This window comes from Enhydra lutris, unplaced genomic scaffold (genome assembly GCF_002288905.1).
Source record: "Enhydra lutris kenyoni isolate GAN:26980312 unplaced genomic scaffold, ASM228890v2 scaffoldscaffold49, whole genome shotgun sequence".
Classification (NCBI taxonomy): domain Eukaryota; kingdom Metazoa; phylum Chordata; class Mammalia; order Carnivora; family Mustelidae; genus Enhydra; species Enhydra lutris.
In genome coordinates, this window is record NW_019154133.1 from 12855243 (window position 1) to 12877267 (window position 22025).

General features: G+C 45.2%; 1 protein-coding gene across 2 annotated transcripts in view; it reads left to right on the forward strand.

Annotated features, from left to right (window-relative positions):
* Positions 1–21406, forward strand: part of LOC111156771 (nuclear receptor coactivator 2) — a 294726-nt gene extending 273320 nt beyond the window's left edge. For both annotated transcript variants that reach the window (XM_022517836.1, XM_022517837.1), the window contains 8 exons: positions 4389–4554; positions 7489–7767; positions 8479–8556; positions 10417–10651; positions 12259–12436; positions 13155–13353; positions 15389–15478; positions 20901–21406. In XM_022517836.1, the coding sequence (XP_022373544.1) occupies positions 4389–4554; positions 7489–7767; positions 8479–8556; positions 10417–10651; positions 12259–12436; positions 13155–13353; positions 15389–15478; positions 20901–20912 (1237 nt within the window). In that variant the 3' untranslated portion in view covers positions 20913–21406. The remainder of the gene's footprint in view (positions 1–4388; positions 4555–7488; positions 7768–8478; positions 8557–10416; positions 10652–12258; positions 12437–13154; positions 13354–15388; positions 15479–20900) is intronic.
* Positions 21407–22025: the final 619 nt, after the last annotated feature.

Consider the following 22025-nt stretch of genomic DNA (forward strand, 5'->3'; position numbering starts at 1 on the left):
ATTTATTTATTTGACATAGATCATAAGTAGGCAGAGAGGCAGGCAGAGAGAGAGAGGGAAGCAGGCTCCCTGCTGAGCAGAGAGCCTGATGCGGGGCTCAATTCCAGAACCCTGAGATCATGACCTGAGCCGAAGGCAGAGGCTTAAACCACTGAGCCACCCAGGTGCCCCCCTCTCTTACTGCTTTATGGATAAAACACACCTATCACCAGTGGCTCAGGATGCTCAAGTTTTAGCTCACGGGTGGTCTTTTGTTTGTGCTTGGCTTTTTGAGAGTTCCACTATCCCTGCAAACCAACATCACAATTATGTTCTGTGCATAATCTCGTCGTTTTTAGTGGTGCACTGAAAGCACATGGTGCTCAGGTGACCTTGAGCCCTAGGTGATGGTACCTCTTGGATGGTTGGTGGGTGGCAAGAGTCCCTATGTGGAGAGATAGAAGCCTAAGCCAGAAGGCACTGTGGGAGCTTAAAGGATGCGCCCACAGTGTTTTCCAGAAAGCAAACTTGTTAGAAAACTTAAACTATAGCAACTTGAAATACGAACTTGAGGTTCATATACAAGGAGTTGGAGTTGAAGGCTCAAAGAGGACCCTACTGCAGACTGAGCATTTTGTCCCTTGGGGATTATTCTAGTTTAAAATAATGTAATATTCTTACCAAATGCACAGATGATGAAAGGCAACAGGGTTTCTGAAATGTCATAAAGTAGAGTACATTTCCAGAGGTTGTTTTTTTTGTTTGTTTGTTTTGTTTTTTAAATACAGGTTTTAGGGCACCTGAGTGGCTCAGTCAGTTAAGTGTCTTCCTTCGGCTCAGGTTATGCATGATTCCAGGGTCCTGGGATTAAGTCCCACATTGGGCTTCTTGCTCAGCAGGGAGTCTGCTTCTCCCTCTCTCTCTGGCCCTCTCCCTGTTCATGTTCTCTCTCAAATAAATGAATAAATAAATCTATTTTTAAAATAACAGGTTTGGGGGCACCTGGGTGGCTCAGTGGGTTAGGCCTCTGCCTTCGGCTCAGGTCACGGTCTTGGGGTCCTGGGATCGAGTCCATCGGGCTCTCTGCTCAGTGGGGACCCTGCTTCCTCCTCTCTCTCTCTGATGACTGCCTACTTGTGATCTCTCTGTTAAATAAATAGATGAAATATTAAAAAAAAAATAAAAAATAACAGATTTCAGGGGCACCTGGGTGGCTCAGTTGGTTGAGCATCTGACTCTTGGTTTCAACTCAGGTCATGATCTAGACGCTGTCTAAGTTGTAACTGTATTTGTAATTGCCCAAATGCAGGGTAATAGGTAGGTAGGCATTTTTAAAGTTGGGATTGAAAGTCTGGATTGGTGTTTTTCCCCATAAGCCAGTCATATTATGATGTCTCTAGGAAGTGACAGATGTGTGGTATGCCCAAGTTTATCACATCAAGCCACAATGCACTGTACTTTTCTGAGTATAAGGTATGATATCCTGGCTTGATCAGGAGCCTTTTATTTTCGTCTGCTGGAAATTTACTGAACCTATGCAGTTTCAAGTACTGGGGTAACAAGGAGATTTAAGATGTCTTCACTGGGTATAGTCCAAAGCTGATGTTTTTAACATAAATAACAATGTAAGTTTTAAGTGGAAAAGAGAGGGGGAAGCCTGGAATGACAAGTTGGGCCTTGTAGTGGTATAGAAGGCATCTTCTGGAAAAAGATCAATTGCCCAGGTTAGCTGGGGCTGACAGGGAAGTTGTGGACATTGAGTTTTGGAACGATCCAGCTTTACCAAAGTTTATGTGTACTTAAATTCCACCACAACCACCTGTCTGGGGACATAGACATTTTCCGGGAGAGCTGAAATAAGAATTTTGAATCAGCTCAGTAAAATTCGTTTGGGAAAAGGAACCTGACAACTTTGTATAAGGAGAACTGAAGAGAGGCTGACTCGACAAGGGCCTTGACCAGAGTAGGAAGGCCTGGAAGTACTGTTTGACTTTCAGTCAGCATCATGCACAGGTTTGATGTTTTTTTAATTAAGAAAAGAAAAGCATGGGACAAAAATGGGTTATTTTATTATGCTGGAAATTCTTTTAAATGCGAATAAGCATTTGCATTAGTTTTTTTTTCTCCTTTACGCCTTTGGATGTATCTTTCCTGGGGTGGCTTTGTCTTGCAAAGGGCGACTGTACCTCCCTTCCCTTCTGACACTGGGTTTCCATCTGTTCCAAAACTGGAGACTCTGGGTTCATGCGAACCCTCAGCCTTCCCAGACTTAAGAGAGTAGATCTCAGGAGCACCTGGGTGGCTCAGTTGGTTAAGAGACGGCCTTTGGCTCCGGTCATGATCCCAGAGTCAGCAGGGAGCCTGCTTCTCCCTCTCCCGCTCCCCCAGCTGATGCACATGTTCTCTCTCTCTGTCAAATAAGTAAATCTTTTAAAAAAGAGAGTAAATTTCACCTTAGCCTGCCATCGGTGAAGGGGTATGCTTGTGTGGGAAGAAACAGAAGTTGAAAATTAGGGAATAAAGCTAGACCAAGAAAATCTTTAATGCCTAATGTAACTAGCATCTTTGGGGAATGAGGTCCCAGGTATAAGTGATTTGGTAAACAGACAACATACACTCTTGGCTGACTTGTACTCTTTTTTCACGAAACTTAACCACATCCGAATGTTGGTCACTCCTCTGGGGAAGTTCCTCCTCCTTTTGCTTCTGTCACATGTGGTGTTGCTCTTCCATGTTGCCACTTTTCTACACCTGCTCCTTCCTCCTCCCGCTCGGTAAGTGACCTGATCACCCTTAATGTTTCAAAACCGAATTCTGGAAGAGTGCGGATGCTGTAGAAGCAGGAAGGGCAGGAGGAACCATTTTCACTAATGATGTCTTACTGAGAAGCCAGGCGGTGACAGGGGGAAGAGGCAGGTGGAGAAAAGGCCCCAGAACTGCAGAGCACGAGTCTCCAAGAGTGGCAGTTGCCTTTAGCAACGGGAGACCCTTTGAGTGGACCCGGTTGGCTGCACCACACACCACTTGGCGTGTGGCGGTGGCTACATAGCGGGGTTGCGGTGGCTCAGAGGTGGTGGGAATGTGGGCTCGGAGGCGGTGACAGCAGGCGAGCAGTGTCATCGAGGGTGCCGTAAAAATTGGGCGATTTTCTTTGCAAGTTACTAGGGATAAATGGAGGGTATAAATTGTTTTTTAATGCACTGTGTTATAACTGTTCGAAATTAATTATTGGCTTTAATAGTCAGCATTTCAGGACTCTAGGCCAGAGTGGCATGTTAAGCTGTCTTTAGAAAACATGGCCTATGAAAGGGAGTCAGAGAACTTCATCCTTTGGCAGATCTATTCTCAGTGACTTAAAAATGAAGCTGCTTACTCATAAACTTTTCTTTCTCCAGAACATTATATGGTAACTCTAAGAGTACAGATTAGACTCTTTTGGCAAAATACAAGTATCATTTTCCCTTCTGATATTAAGCTAACTCAGAAGTTCTTTTTAAACACCCCCCACAACTTGTCAATTGATTTAAATTATAAGAGTTTCATATTCCATAGAGTTTGGGAATTTAGTGTTACGGTTATATCACCAATGACCTTAAATAATAAATATAACGTGTACATTTGTGATCTACTCTTCTTGAGTCTCTAACTCAGGCCAAGAGCCACAGTTCCTGAGGGCTTTAAGAAATGTTCACAAGGCCTGCTTATGCATGACTAAGAAGTTTCCTATTAGTCCAGCCAGTGTTAGTCTAGCGACAGCTGAATTCAAAAACATTAATCTACCTTTTATGCTTCCAGGTCTCTAGTCTCTCCCAGGTGGGTCATCAGAGCCTCATATGAAATAAGGCTGTTCCGTCAACTTTGTGTTTCCTACTAACGTTCAGAAAAATCCTTTGATTACTTCGGGGCAGAGTAAATACACACACGCCTGAGACCTCCGCGTACACGTGGGGCAGTATGAGGATCGGGCAGGCCCTAAACCCACACATGCCTGTGCTGGTGTCCCTGCACCAAAGCGTCCGCTCCTGTGATCCCCGACACGTGGCTGAACGTCCCTCAGCCTCCGCATCACCTGCTTTCCTTGTGTATCTCTTACTTTTAGAAGTAATTTTCTTATTACAAGACGATTACACAGTTATTTATTTAGCTTTACGAGCCTTAAAGTGGGGGCAGTAACAACAGAAATCATACATTCCGTGCCTCGAGTTGGGTCCGGCCTGTGTTAGGCACTGAACAAAAGTGTGTCTGTCACGGTGACTTGTCATTTTGTTCTATGTCTGGCTGGTACGGTATTTTATTACGAAGACCCTGGAAGCCAACTGGTTGACTTTTGTCAAGTTTTAAGAGAAAGCAAGTGTCCTCTAGTCTGCTAGCGTCTCCATGGGCCTGAGGTGAGGTCTGTCTCCTTACAGGCCGCAGTTCGGCAGCCCTCCAGATGACTTGCTGTGTCCGCATCCTGCGGCAGACTCTCCGAGTGATGAAGGGGCTCTCCTGGACCAGCTCTATCTGGCCCTGCGGAACTTCGATGGCCTTGAGGAGATTGACAGAGCGCTCGGGATACCCGAACTGGTCAGCCAGGTACGTGCCGCGGGGCACTGGTGGGGGCCCAGTACTCTTGTGGGCACAAGATTGTCCATTTTCTTCTGTTTATGTTGATCTGCAGTCTGCTTCTTAGAGTGCTGCTTTACCTCCTAACAAACTAACTCTGTTTTCTTTCTTGCCCTCCTTGTTACCGTCACATAAACTTTTGCCAAGGATGGAAAACACTGAAAATGTGCTTTACATATAATTTGGGTTATTGAGCTGAAAGGCAGAAAGTCAGGGCCGGCTCACCTGATGACAGGGAGAGACCCGCGAGGAGCAGAGAACAGGGAAGTCAGGAATGGAGCATTGCTGCCCCAGTGACCTAGAACCCTTTCTTCTAAAAAACCAGTCCGTATCCATGATCATCTTATTCAGTCTTTACGTTTGTGGGCTGGTGATAGGAAGCTCTTATGCTGAACGAATACTTTGCACGTAAGTTAGCAGAAGTCATTTTAGAAGTAGCTGCAGTTCATTAGTCATTTTTACCTTTGTGTGGGTTGAGCCCACAGTAATTTGGGGGATATTTAAGCATAAATGGGAATATAAGGGAGTTAACCAGTCTTAATGTGCTTATTTAGCTTTCCTCCTCCCGACAATTAGTTGGTTCAAGTAATTCTCTGCTTTAAAGAGTACTTTATAGCAATAATACAGTAAACCTCACGCAGTCTCATGCAATAGCACCGTATTTTCTGTATCTGGCTACTCGGCTAACCGTGCGCGAAGCAGACCTCCTGATTCACTTTGTAAAGCGTATCAACAGCCACAGATTTAAAAAAACGATCGCAGTCTCGGTACCATCTTCTTTTTTCAGCACAAATCGTCTTTATTTCTTACTGTTGAAAAGGACCTTCCCGTGTCCACCCTCCTTCTCGGGCACGTGGCGTGTCAGGAGGGTCTGTGTGAAGGCGACACAGCCAGCAGAGCTTCTCCAAAGCACAGAAACAGTATTGTCATCACGCCGCCGTGCAGCAGACGGGGGCGGGGTGAAGACTTGTCAATTCATATCGAGAAGAGCAGAATGGAAAGAAATGACTGGAGAGGTTACATGATATAACCTGAAGTAAATCGAGAAAGGAGCATGGAATTTAAATATTTCCTGTGTGGCCAGCTGGCTCTGCTTTAGCGGTAGTTAGAAGTCGGCCTCGTCGGTATCGTTATCCTCAGGTTTGCTCCAAGTGACATTTAAAAATATGGCTGTTGGGATTGCTGAGCCACCTGTAGCATTGTTCTTGTCAAAGCTAGTGTCATTTCATCATTAATATTTTTAGTCTCCTTTATCTCTTTGTCTTCTATTTTGTCTCATCACATCTGTCGCGAGTATAGTAATATCATATTAAACTGAATTACAGAAACATTATTCAGTGGAGTCAGGAAATGGAGAGTACAAATGGATTTATTTGTACACGTCAGAGTTGTGTGTTTTCTTTAAAAAGGGAAATTATTGGAGCACTTGAGTGGCTCAGTGGGTTAAGCGTCTGCCTTTGCTCAGGTCATGATCCTAGAGTCCCTGGCTCGAGCCCCTCATTGGGCTCCATGCTCAGTGGGGGAGTCTGCTTCTCCCTCTTTTTTTCCTTCTGCTTGTTTTCTCCCTCTCTCTCTGTCAAATAAATAACAAATTTTTTAAAATCTTTAAAAATGGAAATTATATAATTAAATTTCTTCTTGGGGCACCTGGGTGGCCCAACCATTAGGCATCTGCCTTTGGCTCAGGTCATGATCCCATGATCCTGGGATCGAGCCCCACACTGGGTGCCTTGCTCGGTGGGAGGCCTGCTTCTCTCTCTCTCGCTCCCCCTGCTTGTGTTCCCACTCTCGCTGTGTCTCTGTGTCAAATAAATAAACGAAATCTTTAAAAAAAAATTAAATTTCTTCTCTGTTAAAGATGGGCAAATATTTAAAGTTCTGAGATAGTTTTGTAGGTGTGGTTAGAGCAGTAATTCAATAATGAATGGTTTCCCCGGGGTAGGTTCCATCCACATTTTTTCAGGAGAAGGCAGCGGCCCCAGGCTCCTGCTCTACCTTGGATAGACTGGTCTGAGTGAGGCCTAGGACATGACTAAGCTGAAGAAAACTCAAAGAGATGCCTTTCCTTCCCTCCTTACATCTGGAGGTTTGGAGCAATCCACCCAGAAGTAGAAGGAAGAGAACTCCCAGGTGCTCCTTCATGCCCTAGACACAGACACTGAGACGCTCCCCCTGGCATTAGTTCTGGATTTTCTACACCTGTCTCATTCTGATCCAGATAGATAAGGCAGCCGTAAGAAGTCAAGAACAGCAAACACATCAGATATGTCTAGGAGGTAGTAAGATGGGGGCCAACTGTGGAGAATTCTGTCGGCCATGGAAGACAGTTACACCAGGGCAGTATATCGCGCTGGCGAGGAGCTCGGGCGCTGTCTCACAGCCGGAGGGGGCCCAGCGCTTACCTAGCGGGAGGGGCCCGCGGCCGCTTGCCTCTCCGCTGCAGGTCTCGGCGTTTGATAGCTGCAAAGTAGGAGTAACGGTGGCGGGCGCCCCAACATAACAGATTACAGCTAGGCTCCAGGGTGGTTGTCTGACTAAAATGATCGATGCAGGAATGAAAAATGAGCGAGAACATGGAACACTTCTAGGGGACACGCACATTTTAAAGTCCAGGTCAGTCTCTGACTGGCGAAGTGAGGAGGAAGAGTTGCGAGGTCGAGGCCTCGTTCTCGCTTCCTTTGGAAGAAGCATCGCTGGGAGTCCGGGCCAGCACCGCTTCTGTCCTCACACACAGGGGTGTGTTGAACAAAGATACTCTTTAGGAGGAAACCAGGTACCTTGAGTCGTAAGTGAGGATAGAAAGCTTCAGCTATGTGACCGTGAGAGAAACTCACCTGATGTTGACTCTGCTGTTTCCAGTAGTTTTCCTTACTTGTCTGGGTCGTGTCTGGGCTTTCTCTGCAGAGCCAGGCAGTCGATCCAGAGCAGTTCCCAAGTCAGGACTCGAACATCATGCTGGAGCAGAAGGCCGCCGTTTTCCCGCAGCAGTATGCGTCTCAGGCACAGATGGCCCAGGGGAGCTATCCTGCCATGCAAGACCCAAGCTTTCACAGCATGGGCCAGCGGCCGAGCTACGCCACACTCCGCATGCAGCCCAGACCGGGCCTCAGGCCCACCGGCCTGGTGCAGAACCAGCCAAACCAGCTGAGACTCCAGCTGCAACACCGTCTCCAGGCCCAGCAGGTGCGCTCTCGGGGGTGCCTGGGAAGGTGGCAGCTGGGGGGCAGTTAGGCACGAGAGGGCATAACCATCCTGTGTCCTTGGGAAGTGCTGGAAGCCCTTCCAGGATGCTCCTACATCTCCTGCTCTTGCCTGCTTTGCCGGTTTCTCTTCTGTCCCCTCAGCTAACTCCACTCCAGCCCGGAGTAGCTGTCCGTCTGTTTCAGTGTTTCCCAGCCCTGTTATTTATTAACAGTGTAGCCTTGAGCTCTCCGAGCCTCCATTTTCCTGTCTGTAAAATGGGGCTGTTGTGTGGTGTTGCACAATGAGTACGTGAGTAAAAGGACCTCACGTGGTTTCTAACCCAGTGTGAGCCCGCAGGACAACAGTAGCTCCAGTCCAGAGTCCTGCCGCGTGACAGAAATAGTCACTCTTGGCTGAATGGGGACAGAGCAGTGCTGCCTTATGGAACACCTCGATAGCTCAAGCACATGCGTTCTCATTGAAACAAGCCTAGACAGATTTCCAGCAACAGTCCAAAATACCTTCTCTGTTTAAGCAATGTGAAATCTTACTGATAATTAGCTTTCTAAGGGAATTCCACCGTAAACTATGTGGTTTCAGTATCTAATGGCAATCAGAGGTTACATTGGGGAGGGTGATCTCTCAAGAAAAGTGATTTAAAATATACGCTGTTTTAAAAATGTATTGATTCTTCTGTGTGCATGCATTTAGAATCGCCAGCCGCTTATGAATCAAATCAGCAATGTTTCCAACGTGAACTTGACTCTGAGGCCTGGAGTACCAACACAGGTAAGGAGCCGGCCAGCTGTCCGCTTTCACGGCCTCTGTTGATTTTCTGTCATTTCTTCCTCCTTGATATTCGGTGCAGAGTCACTCAGAAGCCATCTGACCCAGATCAATGCCATGGATCTGTCGTGTCATTCACATGTCCATCTCGCCTGCCCCCCTTTTTAAAAAAAAGATTTACTTATGTCAGAAAGATAGAGCAAGCTAGCATGCATGCTTAGGAGAGGAGCAGAGGGAGAGAGAAACTCAAAGCAGACTCTGAGCTGAGCTCAGAGTCCAGCATAGGGCTTGACCTCATGACCCTGAGATCTTGACCCAAGCCAAAACTAAGAGTCGGGTGCTTAACCGACCGTGCCATCCAGGCACCCCAGCCTGTCACTTTTGTAGTTCCCTCCTAAACACTGCCATTTTCACTGCCAAGTACAGTCGATTCTCAGTATTTACTTTGGTCGTGTTCCATAAAGTTAACGCAGACACTGAATTAGCGAACTGGAGAAAGGGTTCGGTTCCCGCTGGCCTGTGGTGATGACATCGTCCTCAGTCCATCAGTACAGAACCCTGTTTCTCATGTGTGTTTGGGTTTGAAGACACTTTATGTGATACGTACTGATGATGCGCTACCTTGAACTCAGAGACAGCGGTGCTATGACTCTTCCCTGATCAGCAAAGCTCATCTAACCCGTGTTTTCCCCAGAAGGCACGTCACAGCCTCTCGCTGTTAGAAATGCGAGGCGGTATGGGGCGCCTGGGTGGCTCAGTGGGTTAAGCCTCTGCCTTCGGTTCAGGTCGTGATCTCAGGGTCCTGGGATCAAGCCCCGCATCGCATTGGGCTCTCTGCTCAGCAGGGAGTCTGCTTCCTCCTCTCTCTATGCCTGCCTCTGCCTACTTATGATCTCTGTCTGTCAAATAAATAAATAAAATCTTAAAAAAAAAAAAATGAGGCGGCACTTGAGCACTCCTCTTAGGAACCATTGTAAACAGCAGGATCACCGGGGAAAAGCACGACAGATTGAAAAACGTGGATCTGAAGAGTCCACGAAAAGGGCACTTCTTTCCAGTGTGAGGCTGAGACAAGAAGGCAGTGTTGCCTTGTTTCAGCCTCTGGTGGGAACGATACGCACCTTGGACATGTCAAGTTCTTTGCCTCTCTGCACATGTCCATAAATGACGGCAGTGCTGTGAATACTGAGTTGGGGGTTACAAATAAATTTTAGCAAGTAGGTAAGTTCACCAGTATGGAATCCATGAATGATGAAGATTGATTGTGCATCGCTAGGACCCCATAAACGGCCTTATTCCTCTTGCTGGCAGCAAGCACTGGCACCCCTTCCCTGCATCCATCCCTCCTTTCCTCCTCCTCGTTCTGCCCTGGACTGTTTTGTATGTCCCTATTAACCCCCTCTCCCTATACTCCCCACTTTCTTCCTGCCTCCATTCAGCCTTTTCCAAAGTGCCTCAGGCCACATTTTGGCACAGATGGTTTGGTTTCCTGTTAGACCTGAATGTCCCTTGAATGAGACCCAGGTTGCCACTTTAAGGTTTCTATGACATTCGTCTTACAGATAGCACTGATGTTGTGGGGTCCTTCCCGTTAACCATGCCTCTCACGGTGAGTTCCTGGTTACTTGAACTAACAGTGAACGTACCCTTCTAAGTCATTGCAGGGTTTCAGAAAAATCCTCATCTCTATAGAATTTAGAAGCTCACATCCTCACCCACCAACTGTTCACCTCTAAAATGTTCTTTCCTGTTATTTTATTTTCCAAATGATTTTGTCCTATTTCTAATATATAGTTTGTTTTTCAACGTGTGTCTTCCCCCAATGTTTCCCTCTGTGTACTCCCCACCTCGCCCCTATTTTAGGCACCGATTAACGCACAGATGCTGGCCCAAAGACAGAGGGAAATCCTGAACCAGCATCTTCGACAGAGACAGATGCATCAGCAACAGCAAGTTCAGCAGCGAACGTTGATGATGAGAGGACAAGGGTTGAATATGACCTCAAGCATGGTGGCTCCTGGTGGCTTACCAGCAACTCTGAGCAACCCCCGGATGCCCCAGGCAAACGCGCAGCAGTTTCCGTTCCCTCCGAACTACGGTACTGGGCTTCCATCCCCACCACCTTTCACCAGTCCTTTCTCCCCAGTGTCCCCGGGTCTTGGGTCTCAGCCCCGCCCTCACAGCTGTTTGCATGGCTCCCAGATGAGTCTGGCTAACCAGGGAGTGATAGGCAACCCGGGAGGACAGCTGGGGCCAGTCAGGAGCCCCCAGGTCCAGCACAGTACCTTCCCGTCTCTCAGCTCAGGTACCGCCTTTTCTCCGAACGCAGGTCTTACTTTAAAAGTGACCGAAGTAAGTGTGTGTATATACAGTCCTTCGGTTGTGTGTGTGAGTGTGTGTGAATACACGTGTTTCTGTCAGCGTTTGGACTCATGGGGGCATAGCCATGTGCTATGTTTGAAAACCTCTGAGTCTGACTCAAATCAACAGATAACGTACAAAATGTTGAAAGACCTATATAAATACAACAATTAGACATTCTGTAATTTTTGAAAAAAAGATAAAGCTTTAATGAATCGATAATTTGTGAGAGGTGTTATCTAGAAACCCCAGTGGAAGGCCTCTAGTTTTTCTTCATGTTGATTTGTTATTTAATGTCAGTCTTAAGAGACAGATGTCCGATGTCATAAACATTAATATTTGTGTGCATGTCATGTTCGATGAATGGTTAAATTATTGATAAAAGTAAGTGCTTATGTTGTTCCTATTCGAAATGATTTTACCTATCTTTTGCCAGAATTATCTATAAATATCAAGTCTGTGTGGTGCTTACATTCATGTCTCCTGTTTCTTTAAAGAAGCAGATACTGTGCAGCTTTTTCTGTGTAATCATAAACTTCTCTTTCACAGCTAATCCAAGTATCAATTAAATCTGCATGTTGCACACATCTAGGCAGAAACACACTTCCCTTACTGTCCTTGAAATTTCCTGAGTTGCTGCCTTTGTTTCGAAGCTCCTTTCCTCTATGTCCTTTTTGTTGACTTCGAAAAGTCTTCTGAAAGTTCTTTCTTTCCTTGTAGCGTAAATGCCATTCGCTTCTACACTGAACAAGAAGCTTACATAGAATTTGTCTGATTCTTGCTCATCTTAGATAGCACTGAAGAACCATAGAGCCCTTTCTAAAGACAAAACAAGCTAATCGTGATGCAGTTACTTGTTTTTAAAAATGCATTGATTTAATCACAGAATGACTTGATTCAATAAAAAATTATTCAGGTGTTAACTTTTTATATACAGCTAAACTTTAATCTTACCTAAAGTTTATAAATAACCCAGTTATACTGATACATAAAAATGTAAAGACTATTTCAGGTAAAAGAGAAGTATACCTGTTGACTCATTCTTGATTTGGAGAGGGATAAGGGGACGGAACAATATATTCTCCATCTCTAGTCATGGTGGTTAACGTGGTTCTTAGGCACCCTTGTGACCACTGTAGAGAAGTAAGATATGAAAATTTCTTGCTTCATGAATTATATCCCATTTTGGAGTCTCTATAAGGTGTATATAATTAACCAGCACATGATCAGGTATTTGAAAGTAATTTTCTATGTGTATGTGAATTTGAACGTTCTCTTTTTTTTCTCCCTAGTCTCTACCATAACACTAACAATCTCTTTCCAACTTCTGTTTTGTTTTTGAAGGAATAAGTCAGCAGCCTGATCCAGGCTTTACCGGGGCAACGACGCCCCAGAGCCCTCTGATGTCGCCTAGAATGGCGCATACCCAGAGCCCCATGATGCAGCAGTCTCAAGCAAATCCAGCCTACCAGGCCTCCTCTGACATGAACGGGTGGGCGCAGGGGAATATGGCTGGAAACAGGTATGCCATGTTTATGTGGCATTTTGATATAAATGATCACCAGGGAATCTTTCTGTAGACCACCTGTCTCTTTCTGTATTTTTTTTTTTTTTTAACTAAGTAAGCTCTATGCCCAAGAGGGGCTTGAACTCACAACCCTGAGATCAAGACTCACTTATTCTATGGACTAAGCCAGCCAGGTGCCCATCTTTTCTGTTTTTTTCTTAACTTTTTGCTCAAGCAAGCAGTGTCAAATAAACTACTAAGTAAGGAGGTTTACTTTTCCTAGGGCAGAAGTTACCAGAACTTACAAAAGCTTAGCATATCTTTTCCTTAGGAATGAAAGGAACTCCCCTCAGAAGGTATCACCCCACCAGTTTAAGCTGGAAACTACTCTGGATGGCAGAGCCCTAGAAGCCATCCTTTATCAGTACATGTAATAAAAGCAACCAGATAAAAAGCTTGTTAGGTGCAGACGTGAAAGTGGAAACTAGATCTCTAGACCTTCCCAGTGATGTTAGGAAAAGGAGAGGAGCGTGGTCACCCCTGCAGCTTCCTTGAGCACTTCCCCTTACCATTTCGGACTTCACCCCTGCTGGCTGCCCCGCCCTGGATTCTTTCAGCCTAGACTGACTCGTTCTGAAGTAAATGAAGTAACTGCCTGAGAAGCCAGCGCTCAGAACTGCCTGCCTGTTTGACCTACAACTCTTGACATTTTCATCTTTTCCTTGGGTTCTAGCATGTTTTCACAACAGTCCCCACCACACTTTGGGCAACAAGCAAACACCAGCATGTACAATAACAATATGAACATCAGTGTATCCATGGCGACCAACACAGGTGGGATGAGCAACATGAACCAGATGACAGGACAGATCAGCATGACCTCAGTGACCTCCGTGCCTACGTCAGGGCTGTCCTCCATGGGTCCCGAGCAGGTGAGCACCCTGAGAAGCAGCCCACTGTCTTCTGATCCAAACTTTTTGCCTATTTCTGCACTCAGTGTATCTTGCCATGTACTTAACATCTACCATCAACTCCCGCTTTTATTTTAATGAGTGTTTCCTCACCTTACTTTCACCTGTGTTAGTGCCATTAACAGAAATACTTGTTAATGACGAAATAAACATGAAAGGCTTCTTGACTGCTCAAGGATATTTGAAAGTACTTCTTAACTTTGTCACTTAAAGTATTTGAGGAACTTAGCAATCTCTAAAGTGAATCTCTAAAAATGGAATGGTAAATGTGCTTCCTAAATGGCTTTATTTTGGATTTAAGCTTAAGAACTGATTTTCTTCTAAATGAAAAATCAGAAGAATCGCAAAGGCCGAACTTAGCTGCCTGCCATCCCGTTAGCTTTATTCCCCACTCCATCCCCCGCCCGGTCCCCATCCAGTTAGCTTTAAATGACACATCATGCGTGCAGGGAGACTGACACCGGTCATCCAAAAACTATTCTAATCATCATCTTGAGGATGTGAGCGCCATAATTTTCTGGCCAGTATTTTTAAAAGGCTTCTGCTTGAGACTGTAATTCTGACTAAGGCTGTAGTGATTCTACTATCCCTAAGAGCACACCAACTTCACTTGGTGGCAGAGAGACTCAGCACACTGTTACCTCCGTCAGCCGGGAATTCAGAATCTGAGGCAGCTGAGCCACAGGTAAAAATACCAGTTGGTAATTTTTAAATCGTATTTATAGAAGACTTCTTTCTAAAGGGCACAAAATGGCTTGGCATTCTGCTACCTCAGTAGTTCATGCAAAGTAGAGATGTGGCAAGGACCCTGAGTGTTACTTCATATATGGAGAAATCGAGGCATGGAGGGTTTAAATGACTTAGTAAGTCACTGACAGAACTGTATATTCCAGTTAGATGATAATTGTGAGAATGGTGAAAGATTCACAGTTTGATTAGGTCTATTTAATCTGATGTTGGTAAACCACAATTTGTGTGAAAATTTTACTAAATTTTACAGCACCTCAGCATTTTATTCTATAAGAAGATGTTAATAAAAATGCAGAGTAGTGCATGAGAAAATTCAAAGCCCTTTGCAATTTAAGAAAGCTCTGTGTGTGTAATAATTTGCACTTCTTGTAGTTGAATTGATGGTGGCTAAATGCTTACTTGGGTAAATTAAACAGACCATAATTAAAGATAGACTCTTAATCGTTTCAGTGGAGAAAACATGGTGTTGATTTTGCATTTTCTACAAAAAGGAACCAGTAGTGGTTCCTGATTCTCTTTCTAGGGAAACTGTAAAGCCAGGGCCACTGACATAGTCTAGTCTAGCATGGGTCCTACTCAGCCTATCTGGAAGTAAACTGGTGCATTTTTAATAACCCAGATCACTTCTGTATAGAAACTTGTGCATCGATTTAAACCTTTTGAGTATCAGAATTAATTTGAGAAGCCAAAAAAATACAACTGTAGTGTGTTTCTTCAGACAAAATCAGTCCTATACAGTATTAGTATTTGTACCTTTACTAATTGTATGAATGCTAATGAATAGTTCACTTGGTTGTAGAAGATTTCCCAAATTCAGCACTGTTGGGTACTCAGAGTTGCTCTTGCTAATCAATAACTAACTTAAATAGCAAAGATACTAGGAGCTTCTCAGATGACTTTAAAGTCCCATATACGAGTCATTAGAATCATTAGAACCAGCCAAAAAGGTGAACATATTAAGGCATGAAAATGTTTCTAGTATTATTGTCTCTGTCAAATTTCTTCACAGTTCTTTTGAAGGCAGTTAGTGTGACTTTCATTTTCTTGTTCCTCCATACTCCCCCCACCCCCAAGTCTATACGTGGGAGAGTGGATACAGGGATGGAGCTGTTTTTATATAGTCCTCTTTCTCCATAATTCTGTTCCTAAAAACCAAGACAAGGAGGAAGATTGATGGTTGGTTTTTCCCTAGTACACTTTTGGACGTGCCACTGAAGGTAGCCACTGTGCTGTCTTGTGCCCTCAGGTTAATGATCCTGCTCTGAGGGGAGGCAACCTTTTCCCAAACCAGCTGCCTGGAATGGATATGATTAAGCAGGAGGGAGACACATCACGGGTAAGAAATAGCAAAGGGTGAATAGGGTAGTAAAGTGAACGTGGGTATTTTATAGACCCAAACTGGCAGATACATTGTCAGCAAGTAGACTGAAGATAGTTGTAACGCTTGTGATTTTGAAAAATACCTTGTAATTTTATCTGGCATACAGTGGTTTTCTATGAATAATTATTTCTTTAAGTTCATTTTAATTGAGCTAATGGTGGTGTTATGAATTAAGAACACTAATTTTGCTCTGAAATGATATTATGATAGCCAAAAAAGCAGTCACGTTTGAGCAAACTTTTATTTTTACTTTTTCTGAATCATGATGTTAGATCTTGAGGAGGATGAAGAGGAGCTAATTGTTCTCTATCCCTTAATTAAGTGTATGTTTATTGTTCTTAAGGGTTTTCTCTATATTTCATTTTGTTTGGGCAATAGTCATGTATATTATTTGTCTATTATCTTCAACACTTGTTCTAAAGAGAATGATATTACCGGGTTCAATCAAATCTTTAAAAAGAATAATTGGTACTTAGAACCCAACTGAATTGTGTGCCTAGCAGCAGATCCGTTAACAGGAAGGCTCTGGAAGCAGTTTAGCACATAGATAAATGAGCCCACAGGGGCCCTCTGAAGCTAAGGGATATAATCCTTAGCAGTAGATAACTTTTTTTTAAGTTAAAAATTCTCTCTCAGTGGAGAAAATGTAGGATCAATGTTCAATTTCCTACAAAAGAAGTGTATCTTGGGTGGTTTTGTTAATACCCAAGTTTAAACAGTAATAGATCCATTGGGCGCTTGGGTGTTTCAGTCATTAAGCATCTGCCTTCAGCTCAGGTCATGATCCCAGGTCCTGGGATGGAGCCCCGAGTCAGGCTTCCTGCTCAGCGGGAGGCCTGCTTCTCCCTCTCCCACTCCCCCTGCTTGTGTTCTTCTCTCACTATATCTCTTTATCAAATAAATAAAATATTTTTAAAAATAAGTAAAATAAAATTAATAGATCCAGGGGCCTGGGTAGCTCAGTTAAGCATCTGACTCTTGACTTTGGCTCAGGTCATGATCCTAGGGTCATGAGATCGAGCCCTGAATGGGGCTCCCTGCGCAGCAGGGAGTCTGCTTCTCCCTCTCACGTCCCCTTCCTGCCCCCACTCATGCGTGCACACATGCGCACTCTCTCTCGCAAATAAGTAAAATACTAAAAAAAAAAAAAATAGAACCATAGTCGGGGCACCTGGGTGGCTCAGTGGGTTAAAGCCTCTGCCTTCATTCAGGTCATGATCCCAGGGTTCTGGGATCGAGCCCCCCATCGGGCTCTCTGCTCAGCAGGGAGCCTGCTTCCTCCTCTCTCTCTCTGCCTGTCTCTCTGCCTACTTGTGATCTCTGTCAAATAAATAAGTAAAATCTTAAAAAAAAAAAAAAATAGAACCATAGTCATGCATTGCAGAGAGGCCCATGGGTGGGGAGTTCTATAGATGTTTTCTGCAAGTACCCAGATACACAATTCATCTAAATGGTTAATGTTGCTATAGTGAATCATATAGAAAATAGAATATATTTCATATTGGCCCTGTGTTTAAACTCTAAATGTGCCATTTATTGAAGTGTGAAGCCCTTTACAGGGCTGCCATCTTCTTGCTGTCAGTCCTGCCTCCCCACCCCACCCCTACCCCACTGCACTTCTACAGAGAGTGGCCACATAACCCACTGATGCCTTGTGTGCAGAAAGTAGATGCTTAAAACCTAGGATGGCACTTCCCAGAGGAACAATGACATTAGTATAATTAGGCGTCCACTGAAGGATAGCCCATTTTAACCTAGAAGTGCCAGGGAGCTTAACCTCTGGGCACATTGAAGCTCTGTGGGAGGAAGAAAGCATTTGGGGCCAGGATCACATTTTCCTCCCTGAACCCACCACCACAGGATGAGACCTCCCTCCAGCCACCTTCAGTGTGATTATGTGCCAGCCTAGGCCAGCACCCCCACAAAGCAGGCACTCATTGTCTTTTTTGTTTGTTTGTTTAAGATCTTATTTATTTGTCAGAGCACAAGCAGGGGGAGTGGCGGGCAGAGGGAGAAGTAGACTCCCCGCTGAGCAGGGAGCCCCACTCAGAGCTTGATCCCAGGACCCTGGGATCATGACCTGTGCCAAGGGCAGATTCTTAACCAACTGAGCCCACCCAAGCATCCTCATAGTCTTTCCAGAAACAACCAACAGGTATTGAGCATTTACCACAAGCATGATTGTCTGCCAAGGGCTTGGTTTAAACTAGATCACTTAAACCACATCACAACCGTACGGCATAACTACTGTTTTGAGGGTTTCATGACTTTCCTGAGGTTCTGTCACACCAAGAAGGGAACCCAGGCAGGCTGACCCCAAAGGGTGCATTCCCAGTCCCTGCACTCTACCTCCCACTTCCCCAAAGGGGACACAGAGCTCCCGTGATACCTTTCTAAAGGTTTTATGCAAGTAACATTGGAGAAGGCTCCCAAAAAACAAATTGGTTGCTTTTCCTTTCTCTCATTTTATAGATCCTAAAGGGAAAAGAAGCCTTCCCACATTCTGTAGGACAGGCAGACAGTGAATATTCAGCTCCATGTTGAGAAGAGCCCTCATCGTCAGGCACTAGGAAACTTCATCTTAGGAGGGAAAAGCCTCTGACGTGAAGAAAGGGAACATAGCATTCAGTCTCTAGCGTACAGGGACATGCTGGGCCCATCAGAGATTTAGCCCTTCCCCGCGCTCATCGATGAGGAGACTTGAGACTCAGAATTAGGGAATTTGGCCAACTCCATACAGCAAGTGTGTGGGGGTATCCCTCCTAGAAGTGAGGGGGACCACTCCAGGAAGCAGAATGCAGCAAGGACTTCCCAGACTGTATCGACTAGTCCACAGAGGGGGCCTGGGCACAGTGGAGAGGCAGAGGTGCAGGGAAGGCGGGCCCGGCAGCCCAGGGTATTTACCTGCATATGCACATCTAGGCGCCCAGTGGGTGCCTGCTAAAACTGAGATGGAATGATCAGCACCACAAAAGCAGCTTTCAGTAAATACAGGATGTTCTGCCCATCCCAAGTATCCATCAGGATGCAGGGTAAGAAGGCTCTGCCTGTTGTCATCTAGCCTGGACCATTCGTGCCCCTCCCACTTTCCCTGTTTTTCCCAGTCCCCCTCTAGAATCTTGCTCACCCATCTGTACTTTGTTCGTGTGAATGTTAACGCCAGAGAACGGTCTGTCAGATGCTCTTGTTTCCTCCAGGGGTAATATGTACAGTGTATCCCTTCTAATCCATGAGTGATGTGTGGCCGTTACCCCGTCCTTGTCACCGTGCTACTGATGTGTGCACAGAGGGCGAGCCAGTCATCTGCAGCCTCTTGTGTTTCTGGAATAGCTTTGTTGCTGTTGTGAATTAAAGAACTGTTTCCAGAATTTTTATCCATAACCTGGTTCTATTTGTTGAGCTGGAAACCACTGTGATTCATTGTTAATTGAATCTATGTTCCACGTATATTGAAATGGAGATTAAAACTGTATCTTGCTTAAAGCAGAGCGATTTACCAAAACACCATTTAGAGAAGGGCGGTTATTTCGTATCACCAACGATTCTTCATTTACAAGGACTTAAGAGTACGCCTCTGCAGTTTACGTATACTTAAACAGACCAAAATTGAGTTTATCGCTCAGCTGCAGGGCTCTTGTATAAAGCGCGGCTGTAATTACTTGTACTGGCTCGTGTTACGGAAATCGATCACTAACGAGGACCCGCTCTGAGGTGGTGGTGATGGTGATAGTGGCGAGGACACCAACCGAGCACTTTCCCTGTTGCGAGTACTTAATCACTCCACGTACACATCATTTTGTTTAATTCTCATGACAGCCCTAGGAAGTCTGAGGGACAGAAGGATTAAGTGACACCCCCCCCCAGAGTGACACAGCCAGAGGCCAAGCCAAGCGGCATCCCTCTAGAGATGCGTGTCCCACTCCGTGTTCTCCTTCACGACACCAGTCCTGCCTGATGGCTGTTTCGTGGTGTCCATTCGTGTGAGAGAACACTGCCGCCTTCAAGTGGCTAAGGACAGGGATACTTCTCAATAGAATTTGTTTTTCCAGACTAACTGGAAAATGGAAAGACTTCTTTCTTATTTCAGTCAGAGCCATGGAGTATTTCTATATAAAATCACGTAAGTGACACAAATTGGGAATAAAGGTAGACATCAACTGTCTATTACAGAGAGAAGGATGTTCACTGTTCTCCACGAGGAACTGTAGCCAGAGCAGGTCTCGTGCACATGGGTTAAGCTTGGGGGAGCCACGCAGCCGGCCGGGGCGGGGGGTGGTAGCCCCCCTATGACCGTGAGACTGCACGATCTAGCAGCAGTCTGCCCAGATCTCTCTTTCCAAGGGACTAGGTGAAACTTCCTCTCCAATCTGACTTAAACTAGACCATCTCTAGTGGCCGTGATGTGCTAACTGTGTCTAAAGATCTAAACCCCAGAAGCAGTTGTTACTCGTGCCCACAGCAACCAACCGGTGTTTCCTCTCGCGGAACTCGGACCATGCTATTGCTGTGTCCGCCTGGCCCACTCAGTGTTCTGATAGCAGTGACCGGAAATGTATTGTTACGGTGATATCCCCAGCACCTGGCACAGAGTATTTCCTACATGGATAAAATATCTCGGGGGGAAACATAGTCAATAGCCAAAGAAAAGCACTAACAGATAGACTTGGCGCCAACCAAGCAGATAACCTCCACCGGGGTCTTGCTCACTCCAGCCCTCCGTGTTCAGTCATTCAGACCGTCACTGCATAGCAGCCAAAAACTAGCACGAATGCCCTGAGAGCCAAACCCTGCTTATCCAGTTTGCTAAAGGCAGGAAAACACCCGCGGAACCCAGGGCATCTCTCCACAAGAGAGAGCCAAGATGGACATTTTGCTGAAAGTGGGTTTGTACCAGATGGTTCTGAGGAAGGAGTAAGCAAGTGGTGGCCACTTCTGAACTGTGCTGTCACAAAGCAAGGGCAGTTCAGCAACGAGGTATCTTCGTAATCTCGTTGGAGAAGGTGGGAGAGATTGAACTGGTCTGGGATATCGCTGGCAAGAGAGCAGCAGTCATTCAGGAGAGATGAGTAATCCACTGTAGTCTCTCCGTCCTCAAAACGGAACGTAGGATCCGCTGCCTTTGGAAATAACGCGTCCAGTTAGGACCAGTGCCTTCTGCCTGTCTGCATCAGACTCGAGTGTAATTCAGCCAGAGGCCGCCTTCGGACGGACAGTGTTTAAAATGACCAAGTACCTGGGGCTCCTAATACATTATATGTTAATAAAAATTTTAAAAAAATAAAATGGCCAGGTATTCTGATGATCTCATGATGAGTATTACAGCGGTGTTTTATAACAACTTCAGAAGTACTTGACGCTTTTCTCTGTTTTCCTGCAGAAATACTGCTGACCCTGAAGGTAGCTGGTTGCTTCTCTCTTCAGCTGACTGGGCTCACTTGCTCAAAACACGTACCAGCCTGGAGAGCTGTGTCTATTTGTTTTGACCCAATCGACCTGCCAGCCAGTTCTGCCAGAGCCAGGTCAGCAGATGGGCCTGGGCCCCGGCTCCCAGGGTGGAGTCCACTTGGTTGTTGCCGGAGGAGCGGCCTCTTCTCTTGACAGTCTGAAGCTCACGTCCAGACAGTTGCTCAGTCTGTTCACTGCATTCACCTTAGTGCAACTTAGATCTCTCCTGCAAAGTAAATGTCGACAGGCAAATTTCATACCCGTGTCAGATTGAATGTATTTAAATGTATGTATTTAAGGAAAACAACCCTGCTCTTGTTCTGTTCCTGTTTGGTTCCAGACACTGGTTTCTTGCTTTGTTTTCCCTGGCTTATCAGTCTAGTGCAAAAGATTAAGATTTCATCTCGGGGAAAGAAAAGAATTACACAAACAAACAAAAAAAATCAAACTAAAGGTGTTCTAAACTAAAGCCTGCATTTGGGATAAAAGCAGAGCAGACACCATGGACAGCGCTGTATGTACAGACACCCAAGGAGTGAAGACCGATAAAATCATAGTTGTATCTTTGTAGAAGTTCTAGAGACCATGTTGGGAAGAGTTTCCAGTTACCAACAGATGAAAGGGAGCCTGTGAGAGGGCTGTTAATAAGATCAAGTGCTTTTTCCTTTTTTTTTTCCTTTGTCAGAATCAAGCTAGTTCACCTAAATTGTGAATCGAGAAGAAACGTCATTCATTTCCAAACTAAGCTCCCTTTAGGCTGCTCAGACAGCTTTGACTCGCACCTCTTCTTCCCCTGTGTGATCCTGACCCTCCCTCCCCTCTCGGCCTTCCTCACCTCTCTCCTACATTCACTCATCTTGCTAGAAAAAAAATTTTAAAAGCAACAGAAACCAGGTAAGCCCTTTATTTCCTTAAATGTTTTGCCAGCCACTTAACAATTATTATTAACTTTTAGAAAAATGCATTTACTGGCAAGGAGAGGAGCAAAGTTAGGACTTGATACCAATCAAACTAAGGATACCTGCTTTGGAAGCATGTTTATTCTGTTCCCCAGCAA